This window comes from Gymnoscopelus braueri (genome assembly GCF_963280865.1).
Source record: "Gymnoscopelus braueri genome assembly, chromosome: 4".
Classification (NCBI taxonomy): domain Eukaryota; kingdom Metazoa; phylum Chordata; class Actinopteri; order Myctophiformes; family Myctophidae; genus Gymnoscopelus; species Gymnoscopelus braueri.
This window is the reverse complement of record NC_137605.1, coordinates 55,503,972-55,524,585: the sequence shown is the minus strand read 5'-3', so window position 1 is coordinate 55,524,585 and position 20,614 is coordinate 55,503,972. Positions and strand designations below refer to the sequence as shown.

The following is a 20,614-nucleotide window of genomic DNA, read 5'->3' as shown; positions in this document are numbered from 1 at the left end:
TAACCCTTCCATTGTGTTAGGGTCATTTTTTACCCATTTTCAAGTTTAAATAGGTAAAAAGTACTGTTTACATTTCTTTATTGGAACAAGGCTTCATGATATCCTCAGAGACAGCTATTTTAACGCAGCAACATTCATTACCACCATTTTTGTTAATTCTGATGGTCTTTAAAAAAAAGTGACACTTGTGTTAATTATTCTTAATTATTCTATTTTAGCTAGATAACATCATTATCCATTGTCTTCATTATAGGAAATGTAATGAGTGAATTTTCACCTTTTTACAATTGAAAACGACATATATTGAAAGATGAAACTAACCCTAACCCAACATAATATTTTAAAAAGTGTTTACATGGATATGAATGCATTACAAGTCAGCTATGAGGTGGGAGAAAAAAAAGAAAATAATGATTTGTATACTTTGAGTATTTTGGGCTGAGTTAAATCACGGGTCAAATTTGTCCCGCTAACACCACAAGTGGATGCAGGTTTCACAATGCAAGGGTTAAAATAAGGTGTGGTGAGGCAAAATATACAGTAGTAACAGGTCATCAATATTCATTTTGATGCTCCGATACAGCCTGCAGAGCGTGCTTGTTTTAATAGGTGGTTAAAACAAAGTAATGGGGGCGGTACTGTGGCTCATGAGGTCAAGTGGCCATTGTGGAACCTGAAGGTCCCATATAGGTTCGATCCCCTATCCTGCTCCTACAGGCTACGTGTCGAAGTGTCCTTGAGCAAGACACTGAACCCCTAACTGCTCCCGATGAGCAGCTTGGTGCCTTACAAGGTTTCCTCTGGTTTCCATCTGCCATCGTGAATATGAAGTACATTGTAAAGCGCTTAGGTCAGAAAGACTAGAACGGCGCTATAATGCATACCATTTACCATTTACCATACTGAGAGAAAGAGTATGTAATTAGTTGATATGTCCAGATATGACAGATGTCTGTTGGACATCATAACATAGATGTTAGCATATCAATTTCCTGTGCAACAAATGTCACTGTTGCAGAAACATGATTTGGGTTTTATTTATTTATCATTTCTTACCCATATTCACCACAATAGGTGCCCATGACCTGAGGAGTCATGTCACGATGTGTGGCAAATAGCTTTTTGATATATCATGAACACACAACCCAATCATCCCTAAATTGGAATCGCATGTTCAGGGGCCTCTATACGTAGTGTGCACGCCCAAAATCACGTTTGACTATAAGGGGCGCCACAAAGTTGAACCATATGTAGTAGAATTAGCGACGTGCGCGTCACGCCATTAAAATAGAGCGCAACCACGTTCCAATTCAGCATTCCAATTCAGCATTCCAATCCAATTCAGCATCCCTTCCTAGTAGCAACATTTTGCTACAAGAACTACAAGCCTGAAACTAATGTTAAAGGGTAAGACCACTTTGGTAGAGGTTTGGGTTGTGTAGTTACCTTGCCATGATGTAACTCCAAAGGTGGGCAAGAAATAAAAAAAAATTGCTCCATTGATTAGAAATTGATAATTCAAAATATGCTCCTTCATTGACTTACATTGTACGGTAAAACAGCTCTCAAATTCACTCTATTAGCACGTAAATGAACCCAAACAAAGTTGATTCAGACAATATAGAGCATCACCAAACCCAGTACTGTTTTTTTTTTTTATAAAAATGTCAACTTCCTGTTGATTTTACTATTTGAAGATCTGGATCCGCGGATCCAGTCCAGGTTTTCTACTTATTAAAAATGGCAAAATCAACAGGAAGTTGAAATTTGTATTAAAAAAAAAACAGTACTGGATTTGGCAGCAGCATGGCAGCAGGCTCCGTCTTAATGTTCCCTTTATTCTGTTTCTGCCACTTTTCGCAGTTCTGGCTGAACCGTGCATACGCTTTTTACGAAACTTGGCCATATGGTAGATGGTCATGAAAAACTATCAAGAAATAAATCTCACAATTTTTCGTCAAAAGGTGGCGCTATAGCACTCAATTGAAAATGCCAACTTTGAACAGGTACAACTCATGCCCTGTTTGACCTAAAGCAATAAAACTTACATACACATATGCGTCTACTCATGATGAACAACTTTCACACTCTGACTTTTGACCTCTGACCTTTAGATCTCCCACCATTTTGAATTATATGAAAAACAGTTCTCCTCCTGGGATTTTTGAGTAATCTGCACAAAACGTTTTACACATGAACTTTGGACCTATGCCGACTCAACGATGCAGCGGATTTTCCATAAGTGAAAAAATGAAGCTTTAACGAGCCAATGAATATTGCAGTTTTATAACAATTATTCATCTGCCCCTAACACATACATGCAGACTCACATTTCTTTGAAAAATTGCAATAATGTAGAGGGTCATTCCAAATATCACTGAAACCAATCTTACTCCAATTGGTCAAACGGGGGCGCTATAGCAATTTTTTTTAAATGCAAACTTTAAACAGCCATTAAACCTGCTTACACATGTGCCTTGACTCATGAGGAACACATCTATCACGTTGATCAGTAAGCTCTGCCCTTAGATTGTCCGCAATTTTGAGTTTGAAAAACACTTAAACCCAGGATTTTTCAGCTATTTGCGTGAAACTGTATCATCTGTGTGATCTCCTTTTTCACAGGTTCTTGTCTGTTGGTCTAATGGCTTCTCGCTTAAACGTGTATCTCACAACCTGAGGGTCGCCAGTTCAAGCCTCACTTGATGCAGACTTCATTAAAGTTGCATTGCGTACAACATGATTGTGTCAATTAATACACATGCAATTGTTAAAGATAACCTGAAATGCTTATTTGAGAGAGTATGTTTTTTCAATGTATGACATACTTCATTCTGAAAATAGCCGATCTACAATCTCAAAACCTTTCAGATAGCAACGTTCTGTCTGAGCTTGTAGATCGGCTGCTTTCACTGGTTCACTTTTATCTTCAACAGACAACCTCAGCCTGGACAAAGCTATAGCACTATAGGTAGTGTTGCAGCCTGTCAATCCGAAGGTTGATGGTTCGATTTCTGTTAATGGCAATAGGTTGAGATGTCCAATCAATCCATTCTGCTTCCATCTCTCTCTCTTCAATCTTTTCCGTTTCCATGTCTCTCTTTCTCTTCAATCTATTCCGTTTCTCTCTCTCTCTCTCTCTCTCTCTCTCTCTCTCTCTCTCTCTCTCTCTCTCTCTCTCTCTCTCTCTCTCTCTCTCTCTCTCTCTCTCTGAGGGGCGGCCACAGCTGAGTGGTTAGGGAGCCAGAGGCTCTGGTTGCCCCAGGTACGATTCCAGGCCAGGTCAGCAAAAGTCTCGATGAAATGAAATTTGTCCCTGAGCAAGACTCTTAACCCCTAATTGCTCACAGGCCCTCATTGGAAACAAGACCGCAAGGACTTTCATGAACTGTCCTGTTAAAGGAATTATCCTTTCTCTCTCTCTCTCTCTCTCTCTCTCTCTCTCTCTCTCTCTCTCTCTCTCTCTCTCCATTCACTGGCCCCGTATTATCGCTGCTTGCAGCTATATTTAAGCTTGTTATTCATACTTTAAAATACAAGTTTTCAGTGTTTTCTAGAAACCACTGTCCACACACAAATACAAGCGCAACACAAGAAGGTGCCAATGGACCCTTCGCTAAACCCCACCCCAAAAGCGATTGTCCAATGCCAGCTTAGCAACCGTTGTTAGCCTGGCACAGGTCTGGCAAGCTTTCGTCACCTGCCATAGCTGTCAATGTTATTTCGCCCGCACACACACACACACACACACACACACACACACACACAATAATTTGCAACATAATAGCAAGAACAGGAATCATACCACGATAACGCAATGGTGACTATGAACCAGCAACAGATTCCACGTACCCAAAACCGTTGGATGGTTATTTTCCCAAGCTGAAATCTGCGTTTAAACTGCAAGGCTGCATGGCTGAGTTGTTGAACACATACACAGTTTAACGTCGGGAAAGTTACACGACTCACTCGCCCAGGTGGTGTCACTAATCACCGTAATCGTAACAAAATTCAGAATCACAGCGCTGCCTGTTTCGGATTCCGCACGTTAAAGTATATTCATTCATTTGTTCGTCTATTTATTAACTGTTACTGCAGTCTTACCCTGCGGTACATGAAAACTCCTGTTACAATCATGGATCAACTTCAACCTGGTGTTTGCACTTTCTCCATTTACGGTCCGTACATCTATATAAACGTTCAGATTTCAAATATAAATTGCTTACCCTATGGCCACGGATGTTAAAATGATGCACGGGACTCTCAAAAGTACCCATATATTCTGTATTGTTCAATAAAAAGCATTTTAATCCGATCGGTGGCCATTTTCTCATAGAGTTATAATGTATCAGAGTGCAATACACCTACCAACCGATAGGGTCGCTTAGTTGAAAGCATATGGAGAAAATGGCCACCGATCAGATTAAAATGCTTTTTATTGAACAATACGGATGATACGGGTACTTTTGAGAGCCCGTACATAAATGTAACATCGATGGCCATGGGATAAGCACTTTATGTTTGAAATATGAACGTTTCTGTAGATGTACGGGCTATAAATGGAGAAAGTGCAAACACCAGGTTGAAATTCATCCATGACGGTCTAGACAGACGACCGTCGTGTATCCATGGCTATTACGCCCTCTAACATTTCCCGTGTTTTTAGTTTATTGAAATAATGTCATGCACATTTGTCCAGTGCATAGCCTACTGCAGGCCTTGTTGACTAGATTTAGAAGAGATTTTGAAGCTATTGCTGCTGAAATTATCGATTATTTTTAAGGGGAAAAGCCGTCTTTTAACATGCAAGTCAATGGGTGAGAAGCAAAGTTTGCCAGGCGCTGCCAGGCCTGGGTGTGACTAACTTCGCACCACCAGTCACAGAGTGGAGTGGGTGGGGCTTAGCGAAGGGTCCATTGCCTTTAATTTATTTATTTTTTGTACCCAATTTAGTAGTTAAGCCAATTAATTCCTCCCAACACACACTTCTGTGTTGTCACTGCTGTTGTATCCTACCGACTCACCTGCCAGTGAGGAGCCCCCACTGGGAGGCTCCGTCCTACTCCTCCCCCAGCCCATACTTGCAGTGCCAAATATCACCCTGCCCCGCCCGGCTTCCCTCCCCCAAACACGGGCCAAATGTGTTTGAATAGACGCTCGACAAAGCCGGATTCACCGGGATGGATTTCGAACCCCCAGCCGCCGTGGTGGTGGGCAGAAACTTTACCACTGCACCACCCGAGCGCCAATAGACTTTCTGATTAACTTAATATTGTTAAGAAATTCTATTCTCATCAAGCATTGATTGCCATTGATGTTAATAAAACATTAGGAGAATGGACACATTGTTGTATTATTGCTTGTTATTTGTTCTTATTGAACAATCGTAGCTGTTTATGTTGGTGTCGTGTTAATTAGGAAGAATTAAAATGCAGATATTTATGCTTAGTTTGACATTGTTTCACCAAATGTTTTTCAGTGCTGAATATCTTCCTCTCCTATGGACACAGTCAAGGTGAAGATTGATTTAATATCTATTCTCTTTATTCACTCAGTCAAGATCATATTTACTGTCACATACTTCATCCTCTCAATTATTATCATCAATAACCAACACATTCTCACAGATAGGCCTTGGTTATTGCCGCTATGTCATTTTCACTCCCTAATGCGTCACTATAAGACTACAAAAACTAAAAGGCACAAATTGGAGCTCAAACTATTACTTGAATTGCCTTGGTGGCCATAGCCTACAGGTAGCAGCACATGGCTAGTAACCGCAACCTACCATGATCGTATCCCACTTCGGGTAGGCTATGACTTTCTTTTTTTCTCTCCGCATAGTTTTTGTGAGGTTAGGGTTTGGATTAAGGTTAGGTTTAGGTATATTTTTGTGATGTTAGGGTTAGAATTAAGGTTAGGTTTGGGTATATCTTTGTGAGGTTGGGGTTAGGATTAAGGTTAGGTTTTGGTATATCTTTGTGAGGTTAGGGTTAGGGTTTGGGTTAGGTTTAGGCATAGTTTTGTCAACATGCGATGTCGTCACGGCGTACCGTCACGTCAAAACTTGACTTTCAGGGCTACTGACAGGGTGGCAAAATGTGACGCCTTGGGAGTGACAACGTCCATATTCTTAACCAATATATAAAGTATGTAGTATTTTTGCTTAACTGGTTCTACAATGTTGTTGTTTTTTTCTCTGTTTTTCCAAATGTTTTCTTTATGTATTATTTTTCCTATATTATTTTAATTAACAAATTACATTGGAAATGAATGCTATCAATAGCAAAATATCTATATGAAATCATGTGAAATTTGTATTTCTTCATTTAAACAGTGGGCAGGTCTGTTGTGGCTCTGCAGCCCAGTTGGTCTAACTATTACAAAAGCAATATTATTATGGTTTTAATCCAGTGCTTTTCCACAGACAAACTCAAGCCTGTTCTGAGTGTGTCTCCTCCATGGTTGAGTCCTGGAGCCTCAGTGACTCTGAGCTGTGAAGTTAAAGAATCATCTGCAGACTGGAGGTTCTACTGGTCCAGGGCTGTCCCTACACCATCAAACAACTCCTACAAGTTCTACACTTATGAGCTCTTACCTGGTAGCCTCCATGGGACTGTAGAAGGTTCCTACATCATTCATGGTCCTACAGGCACAGGAGGATATGTGTGTCAAGCTGGGAGAGGAGACCCAGTTTATTACACTGAGTACAGTGAACCTCAGTTTGTGTGGTCTGGTGGTGAGTTTGACTCATAATTCATCATTCATAATTTCTTATAGGTTGTTTTCTTAACATACAGAGGACAGACCCAGTGACCGACTGACTAATTCACTCTCACTGTTCCACACTTTCCCTGTTTTCTATTTGTATTTACCATTCTTTCTTGTTCTCTTTTCAGTATGTTATTGTTTGACCTCTGATAATGTGTTGTGTTTTAGATCGTCATTCTTCAGCTTCTCTCACAGTGAGTTCTAACAGAACTCAGCACTTCACCTCTGAGTCTGACGTCTCGCTGAGCTGTGAGGGAAACTATACTGTTTGGAGAGTGAAGAGTTTCACTAATGGATTGAAAGGGCATTCACAAAGCAGCGAGCCAATGACCAGATATAGATGGGATGTCGGCAAGTATAAACTCAGCAGTGGAGTGTACTGGTGTGAGTCTGGATTGGGAGAGTACAGCAATTCTGTCAACATCACAGTTCACAGTGAGTTTGAGTGCAGTTACTTCATTCACTACCTAGCAACGGTGCAGAATGCCATCTACTCATTAGTAGCTATAGCATTAATTAAAGATTCGAATGACGAGGGGAAATGGTCAAATTCTTACCAATTTCTCTGACAGCATGTTAAATGTCAGATTAAAACAGTAAATAATAATAAATCATGTGTTTGAACAACATGGTTTATTATTATGATTATTATTTATCTGTAGGATACTGGGACTATATTATATTTTTATTTAAATTACATTTGTACAATGTTCAAAAAATAGAGTCCCAGAGCTACAGTACAGTAGAGGTGGAGGTCACAGATGGGGCTAATCAAAAGCATGTTTTTCTATTATCATTAGGCTAATGGTCTGTGAAGCTAACTGATTTTAACTTACGGTAACTGTTTTATAGGTGGTTCTGTGATCCTGGTGAGCCCTGTTCACCCTGTGACTGAGGGACACTCTGTGACTCTTCGATGCAAATACACAGACTCGATTTTCTCCAACGTGGAATTTTATAGAAATGAAGAACTGGTCCAAGACAAAACCAATGAAGAGATGATCATACCTGCTGTATCTAAGTCTGATGAGGGATTCTACAAGTGCAGATATTCTGGAGGAGAATCACCACAGAGCTGGATGGCAGTGACATGTGAGTGTACTGGAACCAATTTACTTTTATTGTCTCCAACAGGTCAAAGGCATGGATGGGACTAAGTTTTCGCCCCTGACCATCCGTCCGTCCGTCCGTGTTTGTGTGTGTGTGTGTGTGTGTGTGTGTGTGTGTGTGTGTGTGTATGTACTGTATGTGTGTATGTGTGTCTGTGTGCAGCTAATCTCCGGCACCGTTGGCCTGATCGACAAGAAACTGTGCACACACACACCCTGGAGGCCAAGGAAAAACCTCTGCCCCAAATTTCACATATTACTCCTACATCCTACATCCTACATGATTTTGTCTGAACATCATGCCAATCTGTACACATTAAATAGGGCATAGCAGTGGCGGCCATTTTGTGGCATCACAGATTGAAAGCCCATTACTTCTTCCGATAGAGATTTCCCAAAATATTTAAATACATTATTTTAAGCCTGGAACCAAGCCATCCAGACTCCTGGTGAATAATGACCACAAAACATTTGATTCTGTGTAAAAAGAAGAACGCAAAACAAAGGGTATTTATTAAATATATAGTATATCATATGATTAAATATTCAAATATGTTTTGAATAGGTTTTTTTTTACTACTTTTATTTGTCATAATTCTGTAGGGTACAAACACACAAAAATAAATTAGGCCTGTTTGTTAACTGTTGCACAATAACAGACATGGCAGTTGTCTGCTAGCCTGGCATGGCCAGAGGGCAATTTCTTTTTTTGCAATGGCACCAGGCTAGTTGACTCCCAGGTTTATAACAGTAGTTGCATTACAATATCTTGTAGTATATCTATAGACTAATTGCTAAAATGGGAATACTATTTCTTTTTTAAATGCTTTTACATTTTTCTTTGTCATCATATGTGTCTCCACCTTCAGTGTCTGGATCTACTCCACCTTCAGTGAGTGTAGTGGGGTTGATTGTAGGACTTGTTGTTGTGATTCTACTGACCATCCTGCTGCTCCTGCTGTGTCGATATAGAACATCTAAAGGTGAGAAACACTTAAATCTAGATTATATTTTTTATAATAATCATGCGGGAAAGTGTCCTCCAACAGTATGTTGTGCAACTGAACAGCAGAGTACTATTTAACATGTTTTACTCTTTTTATTACAGATTATCCATGTTGTGCCAGGTATGTAGGCCTACAGCTCTGTTTTTAGTTTTTTCCCCCACTGACTGCTGATAGCTCACCTGCTTTGTGTCATCTATGCTTGGCTGCACTAGCGCCTCCTACAGGTTGTTCAGGGCATCTGTTCAGCAGGGAGTGGAGCTGGGATCTCCCTGCATGAAACTCCTCACTGTCGGGTTAAATGAAATGGTTGGTAACGCTAAGTGTTTCAGAGGAGACATGTGGTTGTCTACACCAGTGACCTCTAGTCTGACTGAGTTTATCTTTTTTGTGGATCCTATAGTTTTAGATGATACTATAGATGTCAACATAAAACATAAAACCTTTTATGTAAACATGAAAGGTTATTTGACTTTTGATCCAGAGTGCCTCATATCTGTCACTCAAAACTGTTTGTGGTGGCTATGCTCACTTGTCATCTTTAGCAAGTTAACACCCACAAACCATCACTGTGACAGTTATTTTCAAGGAAGAAAATAAGATGAGTTGATGAGGAGAGCGGTACCGTGAGAGAGAAGCAGGGCTGCTACATGAGGGCGTGGCAGAGACTATGTTTGCGCCCCTATTCATCCGTCTGTGTGTGTGTGTGTGTGTGTGTGTGTGCGTGTGCGTGCGTGCGTGCGTGCGTGCGTGCGTGCGTGCGTGCGTGCGTGCGCGTGTGTGTGTGTGTGTGTGTGTGTGTGTGTGTGTGTACACACACGTGACATGAGGTAGTACATTCAATTATCTCCTCCTAAATCTTTAATTCTTTATCTTGAAATAGATCCATTGAGTCCCGGGGAACCAATCAGAACCCAGCAGCAGACCAGAGGACCAACCAGAGAGGAAGTCCAGATGATGGACACACCCCACTTCAGCATGGTCAGCCTTTCAACAATAACAATGAATCAATCACACCAGCTGCTTTGAGAATGGCACTTCAATCAATCAATCACTCAATCACTCACTCACTCACTCACTCACTCACTCACTCACTCACTCACTCACTCACTCACTCACTCACTCACTCACTCACTCACTCACTCACTCACTCAAGTGTAGGCATTATTTTAACACAAGCAAATACTTTTTTTAAAAGCATCATTTTGCCATAACATGCTTTATATTTGAATCATTTTAAAACAACAGACAGATCATATTTACTGATAGTTTCAACCAAGTCCTCTGAACCACAGTAACATGAACTGAACTGATCAAGTCTACCAGAAGAACGTCTATGAACATCTATACTATCAAACCCTCTCAAGCAACTGAAAACTCTACACTGGCATACAGCATACATTTTTTTCTGAAAAAATCTAGTATTTATTCAAAAATTACAAAAAAAACATTATTTTGCTATATACTGTACATAGCAACAACAACAACAACCCCAAAATGGGTTCCCAGATTGAATGGTATAGTTACGTATAGGGGGTTCCAGGTCTAAATGGGTTAAATGTGGATTTTCAAAGAGGGAGCTATGTTAGACTCTTACAGAATTATATAGATTAATTATTGGAGAATTATGTGAATCAGTAATGTATGGATGTCTACATGGTCATTTCTTTCAGGTGAGCCTGCAGCTGAGTCCAGTGATGCAACATATTCACAGATTGAACTCAAATATATGGACAAGGAAAAGAAGGGTGAGCAAACAAACACAGCTCACACTGGCTGTGTATGAGTGGCTTCATGTGTACAGTAAAGTTGTCATTCATACACGAGGAAATAACATAATGCATTGTGTTATTATGAACTTCATAATGTAGGTCTACTACCACTCTGGTCATCACATATAACCTACAGTAGTCATACAATCATGTGTATAGGTAACTAGCTAAACAGAAATCCAACATGAACTGAACTTATCAAGTCTACCAGAAGGTGAAGGTTATATAGTGTTGTATGATTCTAACACAGCTATGCTCATTAATTCAATTGTTGGCATTTATCAATACATTTGATGTGGGTGTAGCCATCAAATATCATATCATAATATCATATATGTCTCAGCTCGCGTATGCAAATGTTTTTCATCGTAGATAACGGTGCAGCATAGTCTGACAATATGATATGCATCTATACATGTGCAACAGCCACTTATTAAGATGATGTAACCTAACAGTTACATCATTGTAAGGAAGGGAGAGAGGTTGAGAGAGAGGTAATCATGGATAATCTGATTGATTGTTAACAAAACGCTACATATCCCTAATATATAAAGGCAGTTGCAATTGCAGGGTTAGCAGGTGATATAAATTACAAGCATTTAAAATCAACAAATTAAAAACGAAATATATTATACTTATTTAGATGCTTAATCAGTCACCTATTTAAACCAGAGCTTTAACGGTCATTCAGTCAGTTATTCTACTGTATATTATTGCATATAACATATCTCTGCTGTTGTGAACTTTTCAGGATTATTAAATATTAAAAAAACGTGTGTTTAGAACCACACAATACTGCCACATCAAAGTTGTTACGGTGACTTTATACATTATCAGATACTTGAATGTGTCCTTATATTATCATCACTTTACCTAAATACAGCTCAAGTGGAGTTAGGAGGTTTTTGACCATTAATGTGCAGATTTTTTTGGCTTAGTCATTCTAATAAATGATGGAAAACAGCTACTGTCAGGGCACACTTGATGTTGTTCACTCTCTGTCAAGGGGTGTAGAAGTGACACCCATCTATCTGAGACAGAATAGCTACTGTATCTCCAAAGATGGAGTTAGGTGGTTTGACCGACAGTTTTGAGGATCCAATGGAGTTAGGAGGTTTAGTCAGAAGCGCGTTTTAATACTTTTCAATTGTTCAATATTTGTCAAACCCACACACAGACCAGTAAAGGGTGTTCAATAGCACATTGACAATATGCTTATTTAAATGTAAATTTCAAAAGAGGGTGTTAGATTTGATAGAATCATAGAGATGAATTAGGTGGAAATTATTTGAATCTGTAATTTATGGACGTTGTCACGTCTATCGTTATTATTCTTTTCAGATGAACCTGCAGCTGAGTCCAGTGATGCGACATATTCACAGATTGAACTCAAATATATGGACAAGGAAAAGACTGGTGAGCAAACAAAATACATTAATATGAAATATGATTAAGGTGAAGGTTATAGGCTGTAGTGGGGTAGAAGATAAATAGAAACAGCCAGACATGCAATAGCTTATTGAATGACAGTCAGTGTAACTGGGTTTGAGCTTTTAAAGTTATATGATGTTGTTTTGTTCCAGGATGATGAAGATGTCTGAACATGGTGAAGACAAGACAACATGGAAGAAGCAGAAACACACACGCATCTTCATACAACTGGTCCTCACTAATACTCATTATAAAATGGCACCACTTCTGTCTTCTCATTCTGTGTTTCAGAGGAGGGCCGTGGACAGTTCTGAAACCTGCCTACCATTTACATCATCAGTAGGCAGGTTTGGTCATTTCAAACAAGCTCTCTTTTTTATGTTTTATTAATGCAATGGCTTCTATTTCAGCATGCTAACTTTCCAGGAAGAGAAAATGTGTAGTTTACAGTATATTAGCTTGGCATCCCCATCAATGATGTCATTGGTAGGTAGGTTTCTGAACTGTCCAATAAGATGCAGTGAGTTGACAGAAATGGTGCCATCTTATAATGAGCATTAGTGAGGATCAGTTATATGAAGATAAGGTTGGAAATGGGTGAAGAACTCCTTTAAAAGTCTTAAGTGCCATTCACACTGAGCACAATAACTATAATGACAACAATAATTAAGTTAGTGTCCACACGTAAGAACAATAAAGTACATAAACAGGGCATCATACTCGCACTGTGCAGTCCAGCTGTGTCAGAGCCCACACAAAGGGAGAGAGGTTGAGAGATCATTGTGGATAATCTGACTGATTATTAACTAGAAAAAGTGCTCCTCGGAGCACAGGTCTCCACCAGGTTAGGTAGGTTATTGTGGCCTCCTGGTGGCACTATAATAGGCCAATGTGAAAAGGGTGCCATTTCTTCTTGGGCCTTTCACGGCAATCGGACCTTGCATTCATGATTTGAGGCATTTTGTTCCAAAAATGTGTGTTGCTAAATTAGACCTGCTGGTGGCGCTATAACAGGCCAATGTGAAAAGGGTGCCATTTCTTCCTCAGCCTAGTGGGAATGTGCGTGCAAAATTTCAAGGAATTGCATGCTGTGTTCATGATTTGAGGCATTTTGTTGAAAACAAACCAATCCTGCAAACTTTGAAAGGCAATCTTAACCAATTAGGATGGAATATGGAAAATTGGACAGATCCGTGTTGATCACATGACTATAGAGATACTGTGTACCGATTTGCTTTGATGTTTGGATCAAATCTGAAGGAGTACTGTCAAAAAATATGTTTTGGCACAAATCGGCCTCCTGGTGGCGCTATAACAGGCCCATGTGAAACATTTGGGGCAGAGGTTCTGAATTGGCATCCAGGGAATGTGTGTGCAAAGTTTCGCTGCGATCAAGCCAACGTTGTGGGAGATTAGCTGTTCACAGACGGACACACGGACGGACACACACACACACACACACACACACACACACACACACACGGACGGACGGACAGGGGGTAAAACATACTGTACTCTCTCGCCATGCCTTCGGCCTGGCGGAGACAATTATAAGGAGGTGAGCATACCTGTGGTAAGGCCAGCTAGCCTACCAGCTATAGCATTGGCTATTCAAATGTGTTTCCTCATCTCCGTTAATAACAAAACCTTCTAATCGCGCTGAAAGTGATCCAAACGATAGGCCTATTGTCAACAACTATAAACATCCATTTGACTCGGAACACATTTTAAAACAATATAGTTATCTTGATCATATTGTGCATACTGTGAATGACCCTTTAAAGTTGCCAGGGGACGGCTAAGTCCATGTGTCTTGCCCACCCAATCAACAATAATTCAAATATTTTTATCATGTACATTTGACCATCAGTCCTTCATTACAGAATAACAATCACTTGTACGGAAATGTAATGTGGAGGCTAGCAGTGGGTTGAACACTTTGAGGGCAGGCTGTTAGACTGCCCCTGTTTGTGTTATTTTTCCATTGGCTAAACACAACGATATACAAGTTTGACACAATCACTCTATTGGCAGGAATTGGTCTCACATGACTATTGAATGACTATACTGAGCAGGAACGTATTTTAGGCTATGCTATTCTTGTCAGTACAAATGCAATGTATAGATTCTTGGGTAGTGATGACAGGGATTTGCTGGTATTGAGCCACGAGAAGTCAAGAGCTGGATATGGAAGCATTTGTCAGGGTTGAGAAACCAGACACTGATGCTGTATAGACAGGGACATTGTATTGTATTGGCTGTAGTTTCCTTCTCAATCCTTTTTTATTTTGCTGTTGTCAAAGAAAACTAATATTTTATGATTGCATTTGATAAAAAAGGTTAACCACTTAACCCTATGTACTTTGTTGTATTCTAAATAGCGGGGGGGGAGCCAATCTACAAGCTCACAACGCATCTCAACGTGGCATGTCGTGAGCTTGTAGATGGGCTATTTTTGTCCATCCATTTTTGCATTTTTGCATAACCTGCATTACTTATTTTTGTATATAGTTGTAGATAATGGATTATTAGTAATAATCTACTTTTGATATGCCCAATTATATAAGTAGAAAGATGAGTGAGCAGCTTAAAGGTAGGGTAGCGGATAAGGGACAACTTTTGATATTTACTAGTTCAATATCTAAACAACAATATAAGTTTGTTTTATTTTTTTTCCATATAGTTATATGGAAATGACTGACGATGATTTGAAAAGGTCACCCTACTGGTAGCAGAATGGAACTGCACAATGATAGCATCAGCAGTGTAAGAAGCTATAGATATCTGTATTTCCAGTATCTGATATCCGGTATCAAATATATTTGCAATACTCTGGAAGCCTCTCTACTGTAAAAGGTTTCATTTTATATATATTGTATCCTTGTATTTATGTATACAGAGTTTAGGTGAGGTTTACCAGGGTGGACTTCCTCCCCTCCTGACATCACAAGACTGCTCAACTGAATGTTAAAGGGTAAGACCACTTTGGTAGAGGTTTGTGTTGTGTAGTTACCTTGCCATGATGTAACTCCAAAGGTGGACAAGAAATCAAAAATAATTGCTCCATTGATTAGAAATTGATAATTCTAAATTTGCTCCTCATTGACTTACATTGTACGGTAAAACAGCTCTCAAAGTCACTCTTTTAGCACGTAAACGAACACAAACAAAGCTGATTCAGAGAATATAGAACATCACCAAACCCAGTACTGTTTGTTTTTTTAATAAAAATGTTAACTTCCTTCTGATTTTCCTATTTGAAGATCCGGATGCGGATCCGCGAATCCAGTCCGGGTTTTCTTTTTAATAAAAATAGCAAAATCAACAGGTCAACATTTTTATATAAAAAAAAACAGTACTGGGTTTGGTGATGTTCTATATTGTCTGAATCAACTTTGTTTGCGTTTGTTTAGGTGCTAAAAGAGTGACTTTGAGAGCTGTTTTACCGTACAATGTAAGTCAATGAGGAGCATATTTTGAATGATCAATTTCTAATCAATGGAGCAATTATTTTTAATAATAATAATTTTCTTGTCCACCTTTGGAGTTACATCATGGCAAGGTAAATACACAACCCAAACCTCTACCAAAGTGGTCTTGCCCTTTAAGGGCCGGGGCAGATTTACCTGTTCACCTTTTTCCAACATTCATAAAACATAGTTATTGTTTATTAGAATGCCAAATTATAACATAAGTAGGCTACTTACCTTTTTCACATTATTTGAATAGCCAGCATTTTTTTTTAATGATCTGTTGAAGCAGTGTTGTACTGTTGTGGTATTGATTAAGTTGTTTGTATTATGTCTGCTACTATTAATAAAATAAAAATTAAGTTTACTCCAAAATGTTGTTTTCTATTTTCTGTCTGCACCCCAATACATAAATATAAGAACATAAAAGAAAAAATCACACCCAGTGTGAAGTGGGCGGTGTGGTCATCACAGTGGTCATCATAGTGATGGAAGCTCACTTCCAAAATCATTTTTGGAAGTGCATAATCCTATTTATAGGTTATTAATGTCATCATGTGTCTCGCTAGCCAATCAGAGTGCTGAATAGAGTCAGCCGATAGAGTCAGCCAATCACAGTACAGGAAAGTGGGCCAAGTGGGCCAATCACAGTGCAGGAAACTAATACTAATGAGGTGTCCCAACCCCACTTATAGGGGCGGCTACACCGCCCAAAAAAACATGGTTAATGCACACCTATGACATGTAGGCCTACTATTCTTAATATTAATAAGTTAAGTTTCATATTATGAATGAGCTACTTTAAACACCTTTTTTGACTCAGACTCCAGCACATGTAACATCAACACACCTGCATGTGTGGTGGGAAACTGATCTATCTGTTCTAAACATGTTTACATGAAACAAAGTGTTAACCACAGTGCATTCATCAAATGAGGTAAGAGGATATTTAATAAATATCCTCTTACCCCGTTTGACATAACATGTCCAGTTAACTTGAATGGCTATGTACGTATTTCCTTCTCTACTTTACAGAGTTTGGTAACAGTATGGCCTTCCGGTCCAGTTTGTTATAGTGAGGTAAGTAACTACTGTAGTAGTTATAGACACAGAAAACAACACACAACAAATAGTGGTCAAACCTTACATTTTTTCTTATTAATAGTAACAGACAAAATGCAACATATGAATGCTGTCGGGTGGGAACCTACTATTTTTCATTGGTTCAGTATTTATAAAACCCACAGACATACTTACCCACTTTCAACCTGACCTCCCTATTTTTGGCATGCAATTATAGGTAAAGATTTCCAAAATGTTTCAATGTTAAAAAAATAATTTTTAAATCTACAATATGTGAGATTGTAGATTAGCTGTTTTTGCTACTTTGTAGGCCACTCTAATATGATGAAGTTGATCAAATAGACCATTCATTTAAGGTGAATCTTTATTATATATATACATTAATTAAGGATATACATGGTTTCTACACAACAGTGTCGATCTACAATTAATCAATTCTATACCTGTTTAACGAAGCTAAAGCTGCTCATTCAATGTCTAATTAACTTGCAATGCTATAAGGCAATTAAGGTGACAAAGAAAGCAATTAAATCAAGAGTAACCCTAAAAACACTATAGTAAAAAAAAAAAAAGCCCATCCACCTGTATATCTATGGGCTTATCAAAAGTAGATTACTACTTCAATCCTTTAAATACAAATATATACAAAGAGAAGTAATGCAAGTTTATACAATGGAATCATAGAATGCACATGGCAAGATCAAACAATACAATCAAAAAGGACTGAGAGGGAAACTACAGCTACAATATAATATCTCTGTCTATAGGGATATACAGTTTTTTCCTTGTAAAATCTCAACAGATGCATCCATATCCAAGCTATTTGTTATTAACTTCTCAGTGGCCAATACCACCAAATCCCTCTGTCATCGGATGGAGATATTTTTCTGGATGAAATCCACAGTAGCAAAAATGTGTAAACGGCTTTGTCATTGTTTTTAGCACAACAAATATTAATACAGGTTCCATGTTGTGATTGGTTGGGGCCTGTCTTTAAAGTTTTAAACTGCCTGCCTCCACATTGCTTGCCTTATGAGTTGTTGTCGTTGTATAATGAAGGGCTGTCAGAACAATGCACATGGTAGAAATATTTGTCCGAATTATTAATCGGGTGGGAAAGACACATCTCTGAGCCCTGTCTACGTCTGGACCTGTCACCCTCTCCATTCTATGTGCAAAATGTATAGTATTGTACAGTAATATAGTACAGTATGTCATCCTTTGTTGTGATAACAACGTTATAAACTAGTTTTTAAGGCAAGAAACGAGGAGCCAAGGGAAGGTGTTACAAAGAGCTGCATAACACAATTCAATGTGTGTGTGTGTGTGTGTGTGTGTGTGTGTGTGTGTGTGTGTGTGTGTGTGTGTGTGTGTGTGTGTGTGTGTGTGTGTGTGTGTGTATGACTCATTATCAGTGTGGATATACTGTATATAACTCTGCTTCTTCCATGTTGTCTTGTCTTCACCATGTTCTACTGACATCTTCATTTATCATCCTGGAACAAAACATCAAACTACTTTAAAAAAGCAAACCCAGCAACACTAACTGTCATTTAATAATAAGATATTGTAGTCTGACTGTTTTTGTTTAACTTCTATGAGGTCACAGCATTAAGACAGAACTAGATATAGCAGCAGTAGCTCAGTAGATGTGAATAAATAAATAAAGAATCTCACCAAGGGATGTCCCAGGTTTGACCTGAGAATAAATGGTGTCTTCAGTTTTCTCTGGAGCTGCTGATTCAGTGAATGGAAAACATTTACACAGAAAATGTTAACATTTGAATTCACAGTATGTTGTTTCTTAATCTGATTACTTGAACCACATACAAGGCTGTCTACCTGTCTATTCAAGGCCGATGCATTATTGAGCAAAAACTACACAGTAGCTTATTGTGAATTGGCAAGCACATATGCATTTCACCTACCTTTCTTATTCTTGTCTTTGTTTTTGTGTTGGTGGTTAACCTGGGCGTAGGTCACATCTGGTTCTACAACTCAACACACAAGTCAGAGCAAAGTATTATTTATGAATGAACTGTTTGCAACTGATTGTCACTGATTGTTAATAATTCAGTTTCATTAACAATGCAATCTGATTAATTGAACCATACCAGGGGCCTGTTCCTCAAAAGGTGAATTAAAAAAGCCTGGCCTTAAGCCAAATCCAGTCTTGACAAAGTCGGGTCCGAAAAGCCTCGTTTATTCCGTTCCTCAGACGCCAAGCCAGGCTGAAAAGGAGCAACTTTGTCGAGCTAGGCTATGTCAAGCCAGGCTGTGTCCAGCCAGGATAATGAAGCCAGGCTGAATGGGTGGCGATTCGCCAGCGACGTATTTCTATAAAAGACCATGAACTCGAGCGCAGATTCCTTGAACTTGACCAATCACGGAGTCCAAAACCAGAGCAGCGTTCTTCTCTGTGGCTGAATAGCAGCACTGCAGCAGCTCATGAAATCATACAAGGAAGTAAAATGTATTTAAGCAAGAAAGGAAACGCGACCGCAATAAATAGATCCAGGGAGAAAGCATGGCAAAGTATTGCAAGAGTGTGTGTGTGTGTGTGTGTGTGTGTGTGTGTGTGTGTGTGTGTGTGTGTGTGTGTGTGTGTGTGTGTGTGTGTGTGTGTGTGTGTGTGTGTGTGTGTGTGTGTGTTTGAGACGGACGGGCAACGGGACGGGGGGGGGGGGTGTACTGCGACGGGGGCCACAACAGGACGGGACGGGGGACGGGGGACGAGACGGGGGGGGGGGGGTTGACCGCGACAGGGGGCCGTGACGGGATGAGCGGGGGGGACGGGACGGGACGAGACACGCAATAAATAACCCCACATTTGCAAGACCACTTTGGTAGAGGTTTGGGTTGTGTAGTTACCTTGCCATCATGATGTAACTCCAAAGGTGGACAAGAAATAAAAAATAATTTCTCCAATTGACTAGAAATTGATAATTTAAAATATGCTCCTCATTGACTTACAAAGAGGCTCCTTTAAACCCGTAACTAATAATTATATATATATATATATATATATATATATATATATATATATATATATATATATATATATATATATAAATTATTAGTTACGGGTATATGTGTGTGTATGTATGTGTCAGACATTTTTTATAATATTTAAAAAAAAATGTAATATATTATCAAACATCTAACAACAAGATTAACTATAGTGTTAACTATAACAGAGTGACAATTACATATCACATGAGTCATTGTGAAACAATTATGATTATGATTCATGGTCACACACTATTTCAGTAATTAATTTGATTATATCTTATTGTATTTATTTCATTTTATTTGAATGCAGGGTCATTAAAATGAGTCCATATACAAACACATGTTTTGAATTAGTGGAAAAACTTGAAGAACAAGGCACTGGATTAAGTAAGCTTGGCTGTTAGCCTGCTCCTGACCAGGCTAACTTCACAGCTAAATTGCCATGGTAACTAAGCTAGGCTTGCTTCAATTCTCTTTTGAGGAATCGGATAAGGCTAAACTTAGCCAGGGTGAACTGGCTAAACTAATCTTCAAGATAATTCACCTTTTGAGGAACCGACTCAGCTCTAATCCTGGCTAAATTAAGCCAGGATAGGTGGAAAAGCCAGGCTTTAGCTCTAATTCACCTTTTGAGGAACAGGCCCCAGGCTGCCCTGTTTCTTTTCCCCCATGACTATGTATGGACTCATTATGTTTCAATGCAACAGATGCATTATTGTGGAAAATATCCTTGTTGTGAATTGACATATTGCAGGCAGTATGCATTTAACCTACCTTTCTTATTCTTGTCTTTGTTTTTGTAGTTAACCTGGGCGTAGGTCACATCTGGTTCTACAACACAACACACAAGTCAGAGTTTTATTCATGAATGAACTGTTTACAACTGTTGTAGCTGACTATTGATTATTGATTATTTTAAAGTGTAATGCTTCTATTTCAAAGGATACACGTGATAGATTACA

General features: G+C 39.1%; 1 protein-coding gene and 1 long non-coding RNA gene across 2 annotated transcripts in view; one reads left to right on the top strand and one right to left on the bottom strand.

Moving 5' to 3' along the window:
- Positions 1 to 12,257, top strand: part of LOC308083684 (uncharacterized protein) — a gene marked incomplete at its 3' end in the record, with an annotated part of 82,961 nt that extends 70,704 nt beyond the window's left edge. The window contains exons 2-7 of the mRNA XM_080425998.1: positions 5,480 to 5,515; positions 6,428 to 6,739; positions 6,940 to 7,206; positions 8,750 to 8,863; positions 9,768 to 9,865; positions 12,240 to 12,257. Coding sequence (XP_080282124.1) covers positions 5,480 to 5,515; positions 6,428 to 6,739; positions 6,940 to 7,206; positions 8,750 to 8,863; positions 9,768 to 9,865; positions 12,240 to 12,257 — 845 coding nt within the window. The remainder of the gene's footprint in view (positions 1 to 5,479; positions 5,516 to 6,427; positions 6,740 to 6,939; positions 7,207 to 8,749; positions 8,864 to 9,767; positions 9,866 to 12,239) is intronic.
- A 5,766-nt stretch (positions 12,258 to 18,023) lies between these two features.
- LOC308083851 lies at positions 18,024 to 18,633 on the bottom strand. Its single transcript, XR_013933012.1, has 3 exons — positions 18,569 to 18,633; positions 18,318 to 18,377; positions 18,024 to 18,136 (listed from the first exon to the last, which is right to left on the bottom strand). It is a non-coding gene; the product is annotated as an uncharacterized lncRNA (long non-coding RNA).
- Positions 18,634 to 20,614: the final 1,981 nt, after the last annotated feature.